The 21,922-nt window shown below is 37.1% G+C and overlaps 1 protein-coding gene across 1 annotated transcript; it reads right to left on the reverse strand.

Moving 5' to 3' along the window:
• Positions 1-225: 225 nt before the first annotated feature.
• Positions 226-1,253, reverse strand: LOC120538182 (putative nuclease HARBI1). The gene is made up of 2 exons (XM_039767630.1): positions 966-1,253; positions 226-867 (listed from the first exon to the last, which is right to left on the reverse strand). Exons 1-2 carry the CDS (start codon positions 1,251-1,253, stop codon positions 226-228), a joined length of 930 nt encoding a protein of 309 aa, XP_039623564.1.
• Positions 1,254-21,922: the final 20,669 nt, after the last annotated feature.

Here is a 21,922-nt window from a genome sequence, read left to right on the forward strand (position 1 = left end):
TGAGAAACTTGCCATAGAGTTCCATGAATGTAAATTAAAATATTTAAAAGAAGAACATGAAGTCAAAATGAAAATTCTTCATCTTGAGTTGTCTATGAAAGAGAGAGAGATGAAGCAGCAGCAGTGTCAATTGTCTTTGGAACCAAACCTCAGTTAAATAAAAAAAAATTTCTGGAAATTTTTTACCTGTCTATGCCAATCATTTATGTATCATTCAAGGCACATTTATGAGAAGTGCTGCAAAGCAAAAGCATCTCTGTAAGCAAGTCCATTTCTGTCATTGGCTAGCTCAGGGATGGGGACATGTTGGTCATCATCATCTTCAATATCAGGGTCTGGGCAGCCGCACCGTTTAAGAAAATTATGAAGCACTGCTGTTGCAATAATAACAATGCAGCACCTCCTAGGATCAAACCGCAGTGTATTTCGGAGACACTGGAAACGATTCTTCCATACACCAAACATGCGCTCTATTAGCCCTCTGGTGAGAATGTGAGCTTGGTTATAGCGCTGTTGCTCTGGTCTGACTGGATGGGGATAAGGAGTGAACAAGAAGTTTGTCTGCGCATACCCACTGTCACCAAGTAGAATTCCAGAGTGTTGTCTTGCTTCAAACTGAGTATATAAAGAGGAGTTGTGGAAAATCCTTGAGTCATGAGTTGAACCTTTCCAGCGTGCAACAATATTGGAGAACTGCATAGTGGGAGTGCACACTCCTTGTACATTTATTGAAAACCAGTTTTTACAATTTCTGAATTCCTCAGCATCTGATGTAGAGGGACACTTGATGGGAATGTGGCAGCCATCGATACAACCAATGACTCCAGGGAAGTTCCCATATTCATAGAAATCTACCTTGCAGGTGGCCTGTTCAGCAGCATTTGGGAACTTGATGAAATCCTTTTCAGTTCACATATAGCACTGCAGACTTTGTGTACTATTTTGCACACTGTTGATTCACCTACACCACACAAATCCCCAGTTTCCCGATGGTAGGTTCCACATGCCAAAAACCTTAAGGTAATTAATATTTGTAAGGAAGGAGAAATAGGGGTGCCTCTGACTAAGTCACCTGTAAGCTTGGGCTGCAGCAAACCAATTATTTCTGTTGCATTTTCCTTTGACATACGGAAACGGTCAAGAAAATGTAAATCATCAAAATCATTTAGTGGGTTGCTCCTGTCTTTTAGCAACCTTCTTTCTGGTCTTGGTGGTGGTCTCTTACTGTCATTGAAATAGTCAAGGTAATCCATTTTTTGCTACTGTGGACGTGAGCCTTGAGGCAAGCAGTTTTTAATCTGAGGTTAAACCTGCTTCTGACCAGGTTTAATTTAAGACTTAATTTAGATCTGGATTAGGTCTAATTCTACTTCTAGAAATCCAATTGTTTAAGTCAAGACTAGTGCAAGTCTGAGACTATTGTAATCCATGTGTGAGAAAGCTACTTCAATAAATCCAGGTTTAAAATGACATTTAGTCTACGACTAGGCTTAATCCCCGTACGGGAAACCGGCCCAAAATCTTCGCTCAGGAATAACATTTTAAAGTAATAGCCAATGCGACATTTGTATGAAAATGTCTTAACTCAGTGTTAACAAATGTAACAAATGTGCATAGTTTTGAGTAAAATATAAACTATGTTTACTTTAAGTTAAAATATCAAAATACAAGTCAGTATATTAACAACACTACCAGAAAAACAGCACACTAAAACATGGCACACGGACAAAACTAGAAATGTGTGTATGCGCAAGAAAAATTCAGATACATAAATATGTATGTAGGCAAAGTTCTGTGCACTTTCCCTTTATAAATCCCAATCAATGTGAATTTTAATGTATATGCCCCTGCCTACAGTCCCACCCGAATTTCTCCCAGAATTACACCTGTTTGAATTTGCAAATCAATATAAATAGCCCCTTCTGTTCAGTGTTTTCTTAAAAGACAAAGGCAAAACCATGTGTAAAAAAAAAAAAACATACTATTTGGTGGGTTAAGCAGTGGAATATGTAAAAGAAAGGAAATTGATGGAGTGGTACAGTGTGGTGAAGGCACTCCAAGGTTTAAGTTCAGAAAGTCACATAGTGCCCAAAAAAAAATAGAAGTTGCCAGATATCAAAGTTGACATGAAAAGGAACGTCACAGCCCACTGTCTGAGAGACATAAGGAAGCGTGTTAGGAGAATAAAAAAAAGTTGGCATGTAGACTTTAATCTCCACATTTCCACTTTAATCTCTTTATTTTGTCATAAAGTTGTAAACTTCATCTTAATATCGATGTTTAATTTGAAAGAGTTTCTGAAACCCCATAGTAACTAAAGTAGCACGTTAAATGCATGCCAGTCCCAGCAAGCATTGATCACAAAGCAGGATCAATTCCAGGACAAGATGCCATCCCATCACATTATGAATATGAGCACACACATACACTGGCAGCATCAATTTAGCATCACCACATCCCCTAACCTGCATGCTTTTGGAAGGAAACCAACCAGGAAGACATTCAAACATGACCCCATTAGTGCAAGGAAGCAGTGCTTCCACCATGCCACCTTGCCCCGACATCTTTAATTATTAACAGTATACATTACTTAAATTAAGTTAACAATTTATCTCTAAAATGTAATACACATAAATGAATTTCATCATAAAAATGATATCAGCTATATGTCCTAGTGTTCTAACAGCACACAGCTCCAAGAGGATAGCTCTTGGAAATCTAATCGACTTAGAAGCCAGTCATCATCATAGGACAAGAATCAGCATGATCTGTAAATACACGCACTCTTCTCTATTTGCAATGTCTTCTAACAATATTTAAGTATCCATGGTAGCTGGAATAATTTGGCCATTCCATACACCATTATATTGTTACAGATTGATTGCAATCAAGTGCCTCAAATTTGTAAACAGTGTACAACTAATTTCGGTTGTTTTTGATAAAGCCCACATCATGGATGCGACTATGAAAAAGAAAGGGAAACTGCACAGAAACAGCACTGCTTTGATGCTGGGTGCCACCCATTTACAAAGCCAAGCAGAAATGTGCATATGCACGGTCTGAGGTTACCGTGAGAATGTGCGTAGCTTTATGCCAAGTTTAGTTTTTATGCATCTGAATGTGAGAGTGTAAACGGGCATATGCAACATTTTTGTGTGTACGCACTGTTTATACATAAAGCTCTAGGTAATTTGCCATGATATATCATTATTTTGGCAAAACCACTTTGTGTTCTTTTTTTTTCAATGTTTGCCGCCATTAAACAATCACGTGGCGTAACGTGTCATCATGTTCCGCTTACATTAAGAGACAGCACACACCTTCTGCATGGGTGTATTGGAGCTGTTTTTTTCAAACCCCTGGTTTTTTACTAGTATCCGTGGAAGCTAAAAGGCACTTCTGTGAAGACTAATGCTAGGACCTCTTGCTTGTTCCTTTTTGACGTTGGTATAGGTTTTATGTATTGGACCATTAATGATATTTATTTTGACTTCTCTATAGTTTTCTGAATTATTTGACTATCCCCGACCATGTTTCTATGTTTATCTGTTTATACCTCCACCTTCTGTTAATAATTGTTCATCTCATTTTGCCAATACAAGTTTACTTTTTGGCAGGCAGCTGTTACTAATGGGGTAGAGGCATAACACCCCCACAACAGGGATCGCAAAAAGTGGAGAAAAAGTAGAGTCCCCTGGGAAATTATAGAGAACTCTTCAAGAACTCCTCAAGATGCCAGGTGACTCACCACAGCCTAGGGAGACAGTGCCCCTGTAATAAAAGTGCTGCAAAGATGCTAAAAGAGAGACAGCAAGTCAAAAGGCAGAGAAATTTGGTTTTATTTGACACATGAGCAGGCATGCAGGACAACATACAACCTGTCTTACAGTCAGAGATTCAAGTCCACAATTAATGAAGGAAGGCTCAGAACAGAAAATAGTTTGATTTCTTGTAATGATAGCAGTCTTATGATTATTAAATGCATTTTAAGCATCTAAGTCTGATGTTTTCAATAAACACCTGACAGTGACGTGTTTGAAGGCATCAGGAACACTTTATAATAAAAATATCATGAATGAAGATGGAATCTAATGTAATAGAGTTTTCAATAATTTTGTTGTAATGGGTCTAAGGAACAGATGGTTGATTGATTTCAGAATGCCCTGCTTTTTATTAAGTTTAAATTCTTGATTCTGAAGCAAATTTTTCTGTCATCCTTCTGTCACTCTTACCGTTGAAAAATCTGTAAATTCAGTGTTTCTGAAGTTGCGAAGAATTTTATCAGGCTGTTTAGATTTAATTATAAAATTGGCTTATGTTTTAAGTAATAATGTATGCTACCACTGTTTTTGTTCTTGCAATTCATTTGAAATCATATTTTTTTATTTTTAATTATGCTATACTAATTCCCGTTGGGTTATAAACTTTTGGCATGACCTTTTGTGAGTTAGAGAACAGGGTCAGCCATTGTACAATGCCTCTGGAGTAATTTTAGGGTTAAGGTCCTTTGCTAAACAACTTGTATTTATATAGCACATTTTCATGCAAATAATGTAGCTCAAAGTGCTTTACATGATAAAGAAAAGAGAAAAAAAGACAAAGTAAGAATTAAAATAAGACAACACTAATTAACATAGAATAAGAGTAAGGTCCGATGGCCAGGGAAGACAGAAAAAAAAAAAACTCCAGACGGCTGGAGAGAAAAAATCAAATATGCAGGGGTTCCAGACCATGAGACCGCCCAGCCCCCTCTGAGCATTTTACCTAACATAAATGAATCAGTCCTCTTTATATTTAGAGTTCTCAGGAAAGGACTTGATGATGATGATCATGGAGACTTCTGACTTTTAATCCATCAATGTAGGAACAAAATGGTGCTTTGATTAGGTGGTGGTGGCGCAGGTAGCCACCACAGAAAAACAGGAAAGAAACAGGAGAGAGTAGGGGTTAGTACGGATTTTAGAGCCACAATGAATAGTTATGATAATTAATTGAATGTACAGAGTATCAGGATTAAATTAAAATGAAGTTATGAGAAGGCCCTGTTAAAGTAATGTTTTCAGCAGTTTTTTAAAGTGCTCCACTGTATTAGCCTGGTGAATTCCTATTGGCAGGCTATTCAAGATTTTAGGTGCATAACAGCAGAAGGCTGCCTCACCACTTATTTTAAGTTTAGCTCTTGGAATTATAAGCAGATACTCATTTGATGATATAAGGTTATGATTTGGAATATAAGGTGTCAGACATTCCAATATATAAGATGGAGCGAGATTATTTAAGGCTTTGTAAACCATAAGCAGTACTTTAAAGTCAATTCTGAATCACACAGGTAACCAGTGTAGTGACATAAAAACTGGAGAAATGTGCTCAGATTTTCTTTTCCTAGTTAGGGTTCTAGCAGCTGCATTCTGCACTAGTTACAAACAATTTATGACTTTTTCGGGAAGTCCTGAGAGGAGTGCATTTCAGTAATCTAGTTGACTGAAAACAAAAGCGTGAACTACTTTCTCAGCATCTTTCAATGATATAAGAGGTCTAACTTTTGCTATGTTTCTTAGTGAAAAAATGCTGTCCTAGTGGTCTGATTAATATGCGATTTAAAATTCATGTTACAGTCAACTGTTACCCCTAAGTTCTTTACCTCCGTCTTGACTTTTAATCCTAATGCATCAGGTTTATTTCTAATAACATTATTATAACCATTATTGCCAATCACTAAAATTTCTGTTTTCTCTTTATTTAGTTTAAGAAAATTACTATTCATCCATTTAGAAACACAAGTAAGACATTGTGTTAGTGAAACAATAGAGGTAGGGTCATCAGGTGCTATTGATAAATACAGCTGTGTGTCATCATCATAGCTATGGTAACTCACATTATGCCCCAAGATAATCTGACCTAACGGAAGCATGTAGATCGAAAAGAGCAGCGGACCCAGGGTAGAACCTTGTGGAACACCATATAGGATATCATGTGTCTTTGAGTTGTAATTACCACAACTAACAAAGAATTTTCTACCTGCCAGGTAGGATTCAAACCAATTTAAGACACTACCAGAGAGGCCCACCCATTGACTAAGGCAATTTCTAAGAATGTTGTGATCAATGGTGTCAAATGCGGTACTCTGATCTAAGAGGATGAGAACAGATAAATGGCCTCTGTCTGCATTAACCCGCAAGTCATTTACTACTTTAACGAGTACAGTTTCTGTACTGTGATTTGTTCTAAAACCCAACTGAAACTTATCAAGAATAGCATGGTTATTGAGGTGGTCATTAAGCTGCACAATTACTGCCTTCTCTAGAATTTTACATAAGAAAGGCAGGTTAGAAATGGGTCTAAAATTTTCAAAAGCAGAGGGGTCAAGATTATTTTTCTTGAGTAGGGGTTTAACTACAGCAGTCTTAAGGCAGTCTGGGAAGACCCCCATATCTAATGACGAGTTTACTGTCAAGAAAACTGAGTAGGATTCCTTCTGGCAGTAACGGTACTTGAACCACCACCATTAATAATAATAATTAATTACTAGTTCCAGGCAGCGATTAAAATTTTTAATTGTGATTAATCACATGATTAACAATCACATTGTTATGTGCAAAATTCAATAATGAACTCAAAAGTAGTGTATTGCGTGTATTTGGTTTGCAAACACTTTAAACAAATAAGGTGCTTTTTAACAGCATTATTCCCTTTACATAGTAGCAGTTAAAATATTTATTGTACATCTCAACTTAAACATTAATGTAATCAAATCAAAAATACAACCAAACTTATTTGCCACTGCCAGGGCATTAATGTTTTATCTACTTTGTTATAGAAAAACAAGTTATCCTCAGAGTTCAGAGCAATGATCAAAACATTATAACAGGCACTTTCCAAGCAACAGCAAGTTAACATTTCTAAATCTGTTTTCTTTTTTATCTGAACAGATACCAGCAGAAACATTTTCTTTTATCATGGAGCAGCATAAACAGTCTATGTTAAGTAGCAACTCTTTGAGGGTTAATATTTTTTCCAAAAAACTTTTTTTTTCTGAAAAGCACACAAAGCAATTGTTTCATACATAAATCAACGTAAAACGTCTGTTTGCATGGTGGGCTGGCTGCCTAGCTAGGGTGGCAGTTGCAGTGAGACGCAATATGGTTTGTACCTCTTGTCATCATAAGTGTCTGTCCTCCCAGGCGAACGTTGCCATAGGTGCATCAGCTACACAAACATGTTCAGCACCACGATCAGCTGGGGACCAATCAGCTGATGCCAGTACCTCACTTTCATTTTCGATCTACATCTCCAGATCACTTGCATCAAAATCAGAGTCCGACAAATCAGAGTCTGATTCAGCGATGATATGAAAAAAGTCATCCATGGATGATTTTGCTTTGAGCATTCACTTTGGTATCTCACCACATGCCATTTAAGACGCTGTTTGCTCATTGCTACTCATGCACACGCAGGGAATCGAGGTCAAATCAACAAAGCTGACTTTCCTTCTTGCAAAAGTGTATCGAAAAGCACTGTAACAAGAAGATCAATGATCTCTTTCGATTGCTAGCGAGACTGAGGCTTTCAAAATAATAATAACAAAAACTGTGTTAACTGTGATAAAATAATTGTTTGCATTAATTAATTAATGTGTTAACGTGATAATAACGCATGAACTTGTCCAGCCCTATTAATTACATTTATAGAATGCTTTTCTCACTACTCAGAGTGCTTTACATAGACAGAGGGGAATCACATCAACCACCACCAATCCGTTGCACCCACCTGGATGATGCAAAGGCAGATATTACTGCACCAGTATTCTCACCATACATTAGCTATTAGGTGGTGAAGGGGTGAGGGAGATAGCTACTTAGAGACAGAAGATAATAAGGAGGCTAGAATGGATGAGGACAAGATGGGCAGTTTGGCTAGGACACTGTGATAAATCCTACTCTTTTCAAAAGATGCCCAGAAAGCTTTAATTACCACAGGAAGACAGGGCATCAGTGTTACATCTCATCTGAAGGACGGTGCTATTTTTCAGCACATTTTCCTCATTTCTTTACTGGGGCCTCACCAACACCTACCTCTTCCAGTAACAACTCCAGCTCATCATTGAAGGTCCCCATTTCAAGTACTGGCTGGGCGCAAACATGCTTAGCTTCAGGTGGGTGACCTGTTCTGAAGCACAGGTGTTATGAAGAGTCGGTTACACAAAGAGCGTTCTTTTGCTTTTTAATTTCATCAATTAATGGAATTTGGTAAATCAGATATTCAGTTTTTTTTGCCTTAAATACTGTTCTTTGGGGATGAATTACTACTTGAAAACCTGTTTGAAAGTTTAGTCATAGTAATTTGCAAATTGATAAATATTGCTTTCAAGTACTGATGAGCAAAACGATTCATGTGAAACTGAATTTGTAAGGGAACTCAATGTTTTGTGTCACAAAAAAATTTGTCAAATGATTTGCATTTCGCGTTCAGTGAAATTAGTACCATTCACACATGAAGAAAGGTGTTTAATTCCCGTATTGGATCATTTTCATGCATTAATTCCATATTCTCCCACCTGGTACTTAATATGTAAATTAAAGAATTCACTTAAATCTAGCAATATAATACTTTACTGTTTTCTTCATTAGATGACATTAAAATGTCCATGACAACACACATTAATACCTTTTCTGTATGGTACTATGAAAGTCACACTGAAACATCTCAGGTAAATTGTGGCAAGTAGGTAAGAGTGAAGCTATGCAGCAACTACTTTTTCAAGTACTTTGCATTTTCAATCAAATTTGAAATAGGTCTAAAATTACTAAGTATATTTGGGACTAGCTCAGATTTTTCTCAAAAATTTAATTTTTTACGCATGAGGAAATGTGCTAAATAAGGACATGTTCATTTTATTAATTATATAGGCTGCTTTTCAGTAGTTTTCTTTAGACTGTGTCTGAAGAAAAAGTAGTTCTCAAAGAACACTTTTATAAATGAAAGCTATGATTATCTTTTCTGTTATAAAGTTAAAAGTACTAAGGCAGTGTGCACAAGGAGAGATAGGGTTTCACACTGCAGTAGTAAGTTTGTGAGCTGCTTACGGCATCTGGGATTTAACTTGGCAGGTCAGATTTCCCATTTGTCAAATTAGCAAGTATTCTCAACACAGCATTTTCTGTTTAAATCTCTTAATCTGGATTAGGATTCAGAGTGGTTCATAAATAGATTTTTTTTATCTTTTTTTATCAGGAGCTTGAGTGCTACCATTAAACCAAGATTAGCTTTTGTTTTATAATCACTTTTTTGGGGGACTACTGTATCTAAGAGCTCTTTTAGAGACACATCATAATTATATGCTAATTTAGCTATATTGCTTTTCAGAATTAAGTCTGAGTTTGTCACAATATACACATTGTCGTTCAGAGTTGCATTCTGGATGTAGCACTGTCCTCGATTCAATCTCGATTTTAACGATGCGGGCAGAAAAAGTCAAACATAGTTGAGGAGAGATCAGATTCACAAAAGTGTTCTGCTTGTAAGGAAGGAGAATGGCTGGCTCTCAGTTATTCCATTTTTCTTATATGTAAATACATATCAATAAATAAATAAATATTATTTAGAAAAGTACACAATTGGGTGAAAATACCTCAAATATTGTTTTCAAAAAAAGTGTGAAGAAAAGCATGAGGCTTGAGCTCCACTGATGCAGCATCTTCAACACATCAAATCTGCAGTATTGTATTGTTATACATTTGACATAACCAAAAACAAAATGTTAATGTACATAATTTTCTTTTACAAAGCCAAATATCTAGATGCTTAGCCTAAAAGTCTTAGGTAATGAGTCAGCGATGCCACAAAACAAAACAGTTTTAAATTAAAGGAACAAACATTCAACATACAGTGGAACCTCGGTTCACGAACGTCCCGGTTCACGTACAACTCGGTTCACGACCAAAAAGCTCGCCAAACTTTTGCCTCGGTTTACAACCACGACTCGGTATACGAACAAGCCAGTTTCCCTTGCCTGCCTGCCTGAGCTGTGCTGAGCTGAGAGAGAGAGAGAGAGAGCAAGAGCGAGCGAGCACGTGCCTGCTGGGGAGGGGGAGGAGGAGGAGGAGATTGCTGCACTGTTTGCCTGCCTATCTGCAGCCAGTAAGTTCAAGCCAACCATCCCCCAATTCCACGTGTCTGCTGGGGAGGGGGAGGAGGAGATTGCTGCATGTGTTTGCCTGCCTATCTGCAGGCTGTACGTGCTGAGAGAGAGAAAGAGAGAGAGAGAAAGCGAGAGAGAAAGCAAGCTAGCAAGCCGCGTGGCTGCAAGAGCTCTGTTCATTGTTCTCCTTCCATTGACTTCTAAGCAAGTGAAGAAAGTTTTGAAGAAAATTGAAATCGAAGTAAAGAAAGAAATTACAAGAGGTGGAAAAACTGTTTACCAGTTTACTCATTTACCAATCTGAGAACCCTCGTGCTTTCAAGCAGCACAATGTAAACAAAGCCAGACTGCCAGTAATGTGGGGCGCAAACACGAAGGATTGGGTCACAATGAGTTTGTTTTTGGAATGGCTGCATGAGGCTTTCACTCCTACCAGCTAAAAGCACCAGAAACCCAAGAAATCACAAGAGAGAAAACACCTGAAGGAAAACACTTCATGCCAGAACTTGACTCATGCAAGGTTAGTTTTCTTGGTGGTTTTTGTATTACGGATTTTTCAAAAGTTAATTTTTCAGTTCATAACGCGATTTTTGCAATGTTACTTTTATCTTTTTTCAAATGTTCCTTTTTTCCGCTGTGCTTAAAACTCATTTTAAAAACAGTGTTTACAGCGATTAGGCTTTAAGTTTAATAGCGTGATCTCCTGCAATCTTTCTTTTCTGGTTGCTTGCGAGTTGGTTTTTGCATGCACTGCACTTCGGATTTGTTTTAATGTTCGTTTTTTTCTGCTGTGCTTAAAACTCATTTTAAAAAAAATTCTACGCGAGCACGTGCTACAGAGAGATTAGAGAGCGTGAGCGAGCAAGCGCAGAGAGAGAGGGGGCAGCTGACAGGGAAGGGATGGGGGGATAGGGGTGTGTGTGTGTGTGTGTGTGTGTGCGCGCTACAGAGAGAGAGCGTCAGCCAGCCTGCTCCTGTAGCTGAGGGAGGGAGGGAGCGCGAGCGAGCCAGCTCCTATAGCTGAGCAGGGAGCCTGGGTGTTTTGTGTCAGTGTTATTCAATGTTTTTACATTAGTTTACTATTACACTGTGCATTCTATGGTGTATTTAACTATATTTGTGCTTAATCTTTACATATATTTACATACAGTTTGTACTGTCTGGAACGGATTAATTGTATTTACATACAATCCTATGGGGGAAACTGCTTCGGTTCCACTGTACTTGCTGTAAAGTCTGCATCTTGACCTGGCCACTAACAAGCAACACTCACAGATGGATCCTAAATGACATTACATTTTAGTGAAATGGGTTCATAGCATATTTTCATGTGTACAGAATACAGGGAAATTCTTACTTGCACGTGCAAATTAACATGTCACAACTCTCTGGTGCCATGATCATTTAGACTTTATTACTTTACCTTGAAACCTCTGCCTTCCTTATCTGAAATAAATATCTTATATTGGAGTTAGAATCAGATAGCACATGAAAAATATGGTGTGGAGGAGACATTTTAATAAACACTGAGAGATTTAAATTGATTTGCAAAATGAATTAAGTCTAAGGCCAAACATACGTGCCCTCTTGTGCTTATTAAAAAAGAGTTGGGATGCAAAAAACAAGTGTGTTTCTTCATGCCGGTCTCAAGCCCAGATAAATGGGGAGCGTTACATCAGGAAGGGCATCTGGTGTAAAATTTTGCCAGATCAATATGCGGACAACAATACAAAAATATTGAAAAATTGACTTGATACATATTAGGTTTGATTGTTTATATATACTACCATATAGTTCAAGTACTATTTAATATATTCTAAATTCACTCTACATATTCCAAAAATGTATAGGAGAAAGTTAAATTTAACTTAATAAATTAATATTTTGAATGTGCATATTCAAAATTGACTTTAAATATTTAGAGTTCTGTCCATATATGTCATATACAATTAATATAATCAATTTTTATTCAGAATTTTATTGATTTTAATAATAATATTCCATGCAAATAAGTCAAGTTTTACAACATAATCAAATCTGATTCAATATGTTTCAAATTTGACCTATAAATTCTGAATTTAAATTTCATATGTATTACATTTTATTTCATATATTTCAAAATACATTATTTTTGCCTGTTTGGCACCTTGTAATATACAGTATATTATTTATTGATATTATATACCATTTTACATACTAAAAATCTAAGCAATATTTTTTTTATGTGATTATACACAAGGATTATTGAAACAGAATAGTAGGTTATAATCATATACCAAAGGTGAGGTGATTATAGAAGGGACTAAAACAAAAGATGTAGTGTCATTATTTGGAGGAACTAAACTTGTGGCGGTCTATAGAATTTGTAGTCTTATAAAAGGTAATCATCTGGCAAACACTGGCTAGCTGGCCACTTAGAATATCACTGGCTAAATTTAATTAACCTGAAAATAGATGTATGAACACCTATATCAAAATGACAGATGTAGAACAGAATATAAGAAAATAAAAAATTCAGTAAGCTCACTGTATATGCTTATTTTATATATGTGGTTTTTAAATGAACCATGAATCTCTACATATTAGATCTGGTTAAACAATTTATGAGCACATTTGCATTTGGCAATATGTGCAGAAGTACCTGCAATAAAAACAGTGCTGATGAGACAACATATTGCACTTTAATTTAATTCACCTGAAGCACCTTAAGGAAATCTTGTAGCTGTCTGCTAATTTCTGTCCTTAATGGATCATTGCCTGTAATTGATCCCAACTCTGCTTTCTTTAATTACAACTGCTTTCCTTTTTCTACTCTGAGTATTTTACATCAATTGTATATGCATAGAGTCTTCCAGCTGTCTTTTAGATTTCCCTCCTCTATGCCAATGCATGATTCCATTTTTGCCATGCTACACAATTCAGGATTTCTCTTTTTCTCTCTAACTTCTTACCTCCAGAAACAATTTAATTTCTTTTGGTTACAGAGCACTTCTTTTAATTTTCTGCCTCTGTACTTGGCTTCTAACTGTTCTATTCCCTGCACTACTGGTTTATTCCCAGCATGAATGATACATATGATTTCCCTGATTATTCTTTTACAGATTTCAATCAGTGAGATGAATGTTTTCATTTCATATGGTATAATTTGCTTCTGTTTGATATGTTTAATGTAATCTTTCAGAGTTAAAGATGTTCTTAACTTTACCAAAGGTCTCTTTCCAACACATTTTATTTGATGCTTTTAATAACATATACAAGTGTGCTTCTTGTTTTAGGTTAAACAAAGTTTTGATTTTTTTTTTAATAAACTTTAATTTCCTAACTTAAAAAATGTTATTATTATGCAGAATGTCAGTGATACACTTTATCATTTCCCTACAGTCCTATGCAACTCTGTTAAATACACAATGCCCTTTTGCACTTTTTGAAAGCTGTATGTTGCATTTAAAATCAAACACTTGATTTGTCACAGTGATTATGATAGGAACTTTTTTTACTTTTTTAAGTGTGTATTCTTTTTTTTACAGCTTCACAACACTACAGTTGAAGATCCCACTTACACTGAAGACAGCTCTGCCATCAGGCAGAAATGGACTAGTGATTAAACTGTTAGACCTCTGACTCTCTGTCTGAACCTGAATGTGCCTGAGCTCACTTAACCTGCCATTCTTTTAACTGTAAAAATATTATGTGAACATTGTACTGAGGCTATACTTCTGAAGTGTCTTGAGAGGGCATACTGTAGACTGTAGGAACATGTTTGTTTGTTTAGTATTGCTTTTTAAATACTGTTATCCTTAGCTATAATATATGGCTATCTGAAAAACACTGCACATCAACATACAGATACACTGATTAATATTCAGTTAATATTAGTGATATGCAAGATATTTTAATGCAACCTAATGCTGGTTTATAATACTAAAAATAATATAATTTATACTCTGTATATGATATTTTACTAGAATGACAATGATTTAAGCTAAAACTTAACTAAATTATTCTAAAACTAATAAATGACTGATCAGTTTTAACCACTACCTAGTAGCTAAATACACTGCCTTTTAAGCTTATAAATTGATTCTAAAGACTAAATACCTTCTTACTCATTCAGGTATTATAAACAAACATCAAGTTAGATCATCACTGTTATTTTTACTATATATGCTGATATACTAATAACTTTCACTCATAGATGCTAATGCTAAAAAATTGTTCTGCTGCTACCTCTTGACTACTATGATAGTAAATAATAATTAATTCTTTCCATTTATATGGCACTTTTCTGAATGCACTCAGTTAACAGACCTGCGAACACAGGGTACACTTCTGGCAATTAAACCTTTATTGCTAATGTAACCAGCAAGAACTCAATTAAAAGAAATAAATATAAATCAGTTGTATACTGAATATGCATATGAATGTGGAAAACCAGTGTTGCTTTCATTAAAGGAGAATGTACTTCAGGGAAGTTTCTAGAGTGAGTGGCAAAGGAGCTGTGAGTACCCTTGCACAGGTGCAAATACACATGCAGGGAGAGAGAGAGAGAGAGAGAGAGAGAGAGATAGAAAAAAGGACATGCAGCACTCTCCAAATACAAGCCAGCTCTGTGTGTGTTATTTTAGGCAAACAAAATATATTAATGGCTCCTAGAGGTGAATAACATTAACATTGGACCTAAGGAAGCTCATCCCAAAATTTAAAGGGAAGTTACATAAATGGCGAGCTAGCCAGCATATCAGAGGATCACCATCCAAGCTCTTTGCAGGTATGTAGCACCACCCAGGACCAAGAAGAGGCGCTGCTACTAAGTACACTGTCGTGTACTTCCAAAGACAGCCCAGAGAATACAGCCAGTGAGGTCATGTGACCTTGCCCCTTACTGTCCCGGGGCTTTTAAAGGATGGCCATGCAAATGGAGTTGTCTTTGACCAAGGAGACGATCCAGAGAGACATCCTCCTTTAAGATAATGTATGCCACCAGCATAAGCCTGACTATTGAGGCTACTTTGCTATGTGGCAGCTACTTTTGATATCATTTCACACCATAGTGTGTTATTTTTATTTGAAAGGTATAGTATTAAATGGGGACGGCTGTGTTTGCACCCCAGACTGCTCTTTGTTTCTCGACTCTCAACTATCACAATATATATCTACATATAAAAATATATTATAAAGCAACCATGAGGAGGACCTTTTTACCCACAAATACATTGGGAAACCATGCAAACGCGCCACAAATAGTGCCTGAGCTGGAATTTGAACCCTGGATGAGTAAGCTATCTATCTGTATAGCAATGCTAACCACTGTACCACCAACGCACTCTTTGTGTCCATTCCGAATAAGGAAATCCAGTATTACCTCCACACACTGTACAAGTCATCAGCTTGGCTAAACTAATCCCCATGTTGCAATTAGGTCATCTCAAACTGTGCATTTTATCCACAAACTAAAAATCAAGAGAAAGACAACACAGTCGTATATCTCATGCTTCTTCCTCAAGAACACAGCACATAAAAGTAAGTCTCGGTTCTAACTTGACTGGCAGCTGAACTTTAACAGGTTTTCTGAGAAGTTATCTAATTTCAAGGAAACGTTTCCAGTGGCTTATTTAAAAAATAAAATACAAAATATAATAAATATTTTTTCCCTGCCTCAGGCTTCAGTTTCCTCCTTTTTTGCTCCCAATTTTCAGCACCAAAAAGAGTCACCTTCTTAGAGCTAATATTTCACTATATGGGATTTTAGTAAGTCTAGTGTTTGTAAAGTCATTTGAGCAGCCGGTGCCCCTGCATCTTATTTGTGCTGTCGGGCAGTTGAACCCTGTTTGCAGGGCACAACATGCTGTTCTCTGGCTATCAGGGAGAGATCTTTTGAGTGACTGAAATTTTTTCATGCCTACCACCTATATAAAAGCCAAAAATATTTATTCAAAAAAATATTTTTTTATGTACTGTCGTCATTGTCCATCTGTGATGAGGCAATACTGTTGCAAGAACACTGTGCATCTAAATAGGCATTTGTGTGCCTGCAAAGCATAAAATACGAACTTAATGAGGAAATAAATGTCAAGAAACAGCTGAATATGACAGCTTAAAAATGCACTAGTTTAAATCCACTTCTTTTTTATGCATAAACAGGTCTTAACCTCTCATCTGGAAATCTCTGTCATATTTTCGGATGAGTTACAGTCACAGCATATGAAATAATGATGTTAAAACTGAGGGAATATAACAAGAAGGGTAGGTAAAATGGCACAGTGTTTTCTGAGGAGCTCCATAACAGGGGTGGGAGGGAAGCATTTGTTTCTTATTTTGTTTTATGTAAGTTGATATGACATTCGGAACAAACAAATTAAAGGACAACCAACTGCCTGCCAATCTCAGCTCTCTGGCCACAGTCTAATGGTTCAATCCTCAGGATATATATGTATACATATATAATGGTAACCCTCCTTCTACATATACTATATGGAAGTAAATTGAATGAAAATTGTGAAGAATCAACAGCCAACCTAACCTGCATGCCTAGTACTGGTTGCGGTTCAGACAGATATATCCACTTGGAAGTGTTCATTGTATGGTAACCATACATCCCCTGACTGCACAAAGATCACCCTTCTGAGTGAGTCTACTCATTTTAAATAGTACTGTATGCCAGTTGGTGTCACCCATTTAGCAGATAAAGATGCTTGAGACAACACTCCATTTTCACTAGTACTTATTTATTACTAATATTATATATTTATAATATTTGAGGTACATTGCATTAAATAATAATAATAACTATTCATATAGCACACTTACTGGCTACTTTATTAGGGTACACTTTGCTACTAGTGGGTTGGACCCTGTTTTGCCTTTAGACCTGCTGTAATTCTTCATAGCACAGATTCACCAAGGTGCTGGAAACTTTCCTCAGGGATTTTGGTCCATATTGGTATGAATGCATCATGCAGTTGCTACAGATTCATCAGCTGCACATCCATAATGTGAATCTCCCATTCCACCACATCCCAAAGTTGCTCTATTGGATTGAGATCTGGGGCCTCATGTATAAATGGTGTGTACGCACAAGAATGTTGCGTATGAACGTTCCCATGTTCAAATCACGATGTATAAAACCAAAACTTGCCATAAAGCCACACACATTTTCACGGTAGCTCCCACCCTGGTGTACGCAAGTTCTCCGCTCGGTTTTGCAAACTGGCGGCACCCAGTGTCAAAGCAGTGCTACTGTTTCAGTGTGGTTTCCCTTTCTTTTTTAGATCCACATCCCTGATGCGGCTTTATAAATACACTGAAATTAACCACATACTATTTATTAGTTTAATGCATCTGATTGTAACTAACCTGTAACAATATAATGGTCCACAGAATGGTCAAACTATTCTAAATACCATAGCTGTTTTAGTGTAGTTACTCTCACTGCACCTTCTTTTTCTTCTTCTTTCAGCTGCTCCCGTTAGGGGTTGCCACAGCAGATCATCTTTTTCCATATTACTCTCAATGCACCACTCGGAGTGTTTATATCACTGTATCTGAGTGTGAATCATAGCTGTACATCAGCTGATCAGAAAGAGAATTGTTGGTATACAGCATCAAGCACACACTGCCTCCGCCATGCTGTCTATTGAACTGCTCTCATACGAAAAATGCTTCAAAGCCTTTCCTCGCGGTTCAGAAATAGTTTCATCCCAAGAACTATAAACGCACTCAATCAGTCCATCACTTGCTCCTTGTAGAATGCTTTGTACTTATAAGTACAATTACCTCACTGTACACTTGCGATACAGTTATAATATTGCACAACCTGAGCCACTTTATAAAGCATGAATTTACATATGATGACAATATCATTTTAAACTCTTTCAGGGCTGATGTCGACTTTTGTCAAAAAAAGGAGTTGATTATGGTAATCAACTGTAAACTGTGACAAAACCAAACGTTACGTTGGACTCTCGTTGCAAGAAGGAAAGTTATATTTATTGGCTTGACCGAGATTCCCTGTGCTCACGTGAGTAGCAAGGTGCACACAACCGTAAAAATGGCACTGACATCTGGTGGGAGATCAAAGCGAATGCAAAAAGCAAAATACTCTGTAGACAATGTCTTGCCTATCATCTCTGAAATGGACTATGACTTGTCAGACTCAGATTTTGATACAAGTGATTGAAAACGAATGTGAGTATCTAGCTTCAGCTGATCGGTCCCCAGCTATCAATCTTTGCCAGGGAGGACTGCCACTTAACAATGACAAAAGGTAGAATCCAGATTGTAATGCATTGCGACCGTGACCGCCGCTGCTGCTGTCCCAGCCATGTGAAGATAGCCTGGCAGCCTTGGTGAGCCTGTGTGAATTGTAGCCTCAGTTGCCGGTTCTTAGCTGACAGAAGTGGTGCCCAGTGTGGTCTCATGCTGCTGTAGCCCATCTGCTTCAAGGGTCAATGTGTTGTGCATTCAGAGCAGCTCTTCTACATACCTCAGTTCTAATTAGTGGTTATTTGAGTTACTGTTGCCTTTCTATCAGCTTGAACCAGTCTGGCCATTCACTCCCGACTTCCGACATCAACAAGGCATTTTTGCCTAGACAATTGCCACTCACTGGATATTTTTCTTTTTTTTGGACTGTTCTCTGTAAACCCTAGACATGGTTGAGCATGAAAATCCCAGTAGATCAGCAGTTTCTGAATTAATCAGACCAGCCCATCTGTCATCAACCACCATGTCACGTTCAAAGTCACATAAATCACCTTTGTTACCCATTCTGATGTTCACTTTGAACTTCATTGGGTTGTTTTAACAATGTCTACTTGCCTAAATGGATTGAGCTCCTGCCATGTGATTGGCTGATTAGATAAAGTATTTGTGTTAACAGGCAGTTTAACAGGTATACTTAATAAAGTGGCCGGTGAGTTTGCATGCAACTCAAGGTGCATTCCACAGATTAATCAACAAAAACAGTAAAGAAATGATATCAGTTATTTCGATATTATCATTAATTAATATTATGACAATTTATATTAGATGTAAGTGTACTAAATAGAAAAACAACCTGGGCATTTTAAAAAAAAATTTAAACAGTAAAGCGCAAAACAAAGTTTCACTCTTTTCAGAAATAGGTTCATATTGTTTTCCCATTAAAAGCCTTATATATAAAAATAAATAAAAATATACAGTATATATGTGCATTTGACTTAGGCATGTGTAGATGACAATACATTAAGCAGAGACAGTTTGATGTTATTAAATCTAATGAAAAGATACAAAAGCAAATAAAACAGTCCATAGTAGCAAAGCCATTAACCTGCAATTATTTCTTCCTGGGTATGATGTTAACCATCCAGCCCTGCAAAGCAGGTCCTCCAACTTGCCTCGAAAATGTTTGGGCTGGTGGCAGATTGGCACTCCAGACACTGTAAAAAACCTCACACTGTTCCAGTGTGGTGCTGAGGTGTCCCTGTTGCACAGCTAACCTCGGGTCCTAATCCATTCATTGTTGTATCAGTGCATGTTCCCAATAGTAGTTTCGGTAGATTTAGTGTGTAAGTGGATCTCTTGATTCAAGAATGTGATTAGCTGATCAGCTGACACAGAGGAAAATTAAAAAAAAAAAACTCATAAGATTGGTTCAGTAGAAAAGAAAAAAAAAACCTCTGGAGGACCACAGTCAGAAGACAGGAGCCAGATGATCAAATAGTTAAGTCCAATAGTTATCAGTTTCTCCATCGTAGAAGTCAGGATGAACTAGGCCCGCTGGTCACTCACTCTTCACTAGGCATAGTTGATGCAGTTAATACAGTCATCAAGAAAGGTTTCCAAGTCCTCCTCGTTTCCTCTAGTACCCCAGGTGACTGCACAATAGAGCACTTTGAGCAAGTGTGGGTGGCACATATCTACCACACAAGATTAGAGACTCCAAAAAAAAATAAAAAGCAATGGATGAAAGCTGAGTATTAATTTATATATTAAAGAGCTAACCTTTTCATCAGATCACGATCTAATGTTATAATTACTAGAAAACCAGGTTAAAAACATTAGTTTTTAGAAGTTTTTTTAAAATGTTCCACATATGTAGCCAGGTGAATTTCTAGTCCATATTTTAGGTAAGAACAGAAAGCTGCCTCACCAGGGGCCTCATGTATAACGCCGTGCGTAGAACTCGCACTATAACATGGCGTAAGCACAAAAGCCGAAATGTGCTTACACACAGAAAAATCCAGATGCAGGAATCTGTGCGTACTCCAACTTCCACGTCCTTCCGTTACATAAATCCCGATCAGCGTGAAAACTAACGCTCGTGCACGCGCATTTTGTAACGCCCCAAATCCTCCCAGAATTACGCCTATTTGAATATGCAAATCAATATAAATCGCCCTTAAGCGCAGCCTTCTGTGGAAAGACAATGGGAAAAGCGAATACCAAGTGGAGGCAAAGGAAAAACATACTATTTGTTCAAATAAACCGTGGTATAATCAACAAAATGAAGTTGATCGAGTGACATAGCGTGTTGGAGAAACTTGAAAGCTCACATTCACAAAATCGCACAGTGCCGGAAATAAAAAAGAAGTGACATATCAAAGTTGCCGTGAAAAGAAGAGTTGTAAGCCCACTGTGTCATATGAAAGTTTATTAGGGTACAGAGAAAAAAGGCACACGGTGGGGAAAAAGCACGAAATGTCAACTTCAATCTCGACATTTCCACTTTAGTCACGTAGTTTATTTTGTCATTTAGTAGAACATTATAAACTTCATCTTAAAATCGTTTAATTAACCAGTTTCTCAAATCACATCGTAATTAAAGTAGCACGTTAAATGCTTTGTTTTGTATTTGATCTTCTACTCGTATGTGCTCTATGTGTGTGAATCACTACTTGCTTCTTAAACTGGCTCTCTTCCTCCAACTGGACACAGAGTCCATTACATTCGTGATATTACAGCTCTCTGAATAACTAAAATACTGAGATGTATACGTGATGTCATTTTCATGATGATAGGAGCTAAAGCACATTATTAAACATGTGTTTCATGAGCCTCGTGCTCATGACAAGCATTTATCTTTTGTCGAAATGTGTCGCTGCGTTTTTAGCTGTGTTGTTATTTTCTCTTTCTGTTTTATATTCAATATATATTGGCGTAGTCGTCACTGCAGTCCTTGCTTTTCTTTCCCCAAGTAACCGATCGCCACACAATCAGCTCTGTAATAGACGTTAAGCCATCTGTAAGCTTAGCGCCGATTCTTCAAAACGTTTAAGGAACATTGAAATATCTTCGTAGTACATGTTTAATTATTCTATCCTTCACGACACTCCCAGTGAAGAATATAGATTATTTAAATGAAGTTAAAGTTTTCTGTGTATAATTTAACAAACATATTTTGCTGCATTTCACCTTAAAAATGATATCGTCATCATATGTAAATACGCGCTTTATAAAAGGGCCCAGGTTGTGAGATATTATAACTGTAGTGCAAGTTTACAGTGGGGTGATTGTACTTATAAATACAAACAGTTCTACAAGGAGCAATTGATTGAGTGCATTTAAAGTTCTTGGGATTAAACTGTTTCTGAACCGCGAGGTCTGTACAGGAAAGGCTTTAAAACGTTTTGCAGTGGCTGAGACAGCGTGTACAGCTGTATACAGATAATTCTCTTTCCGATCAGCTGCTGTGATTCACACAAGTGTAGGTTTTATACATCGCGATTTGATACAGTGCGTAAAGCAGTATTTGCAGATCTAAAATTGCAATATAAATACTCAACAGCACAAAGCACATTATGACCA

Source organism: Polypterus senegalus, chromosome 10 (genome assembly GCF_016835505.1).
Source record: "Polypterus senegalus isolate Bchr_013 chromosome 10, ASM1683550v1, whole genome shotgun sequence".
In the NCBI taxonomy this organism is placed as follows: domain Eukaryota; kingdom Metazoa; phylum Chordata; class Cladistia; order Polypteriformes; family Polypteridae; genus Polypterus; species Polypterus senegalus.

Bases quoted from the DNA above. Each gene is read 5' to 3' on its own strand.
- LOC120538182 (XM_039767630.1), bottom strand. From the start codon at position 1,253: ATGGATTACCTTGACTATTTCAATGACAGTAAGAGACCACCACCAAGA. The intron at 868-965 runs GTAGGTGAATCA...GCTGCTGAACAG, and splicing joins AAACTGGGGATTTGTGTGGT to GCCACCTGCAAGGTAGATTT.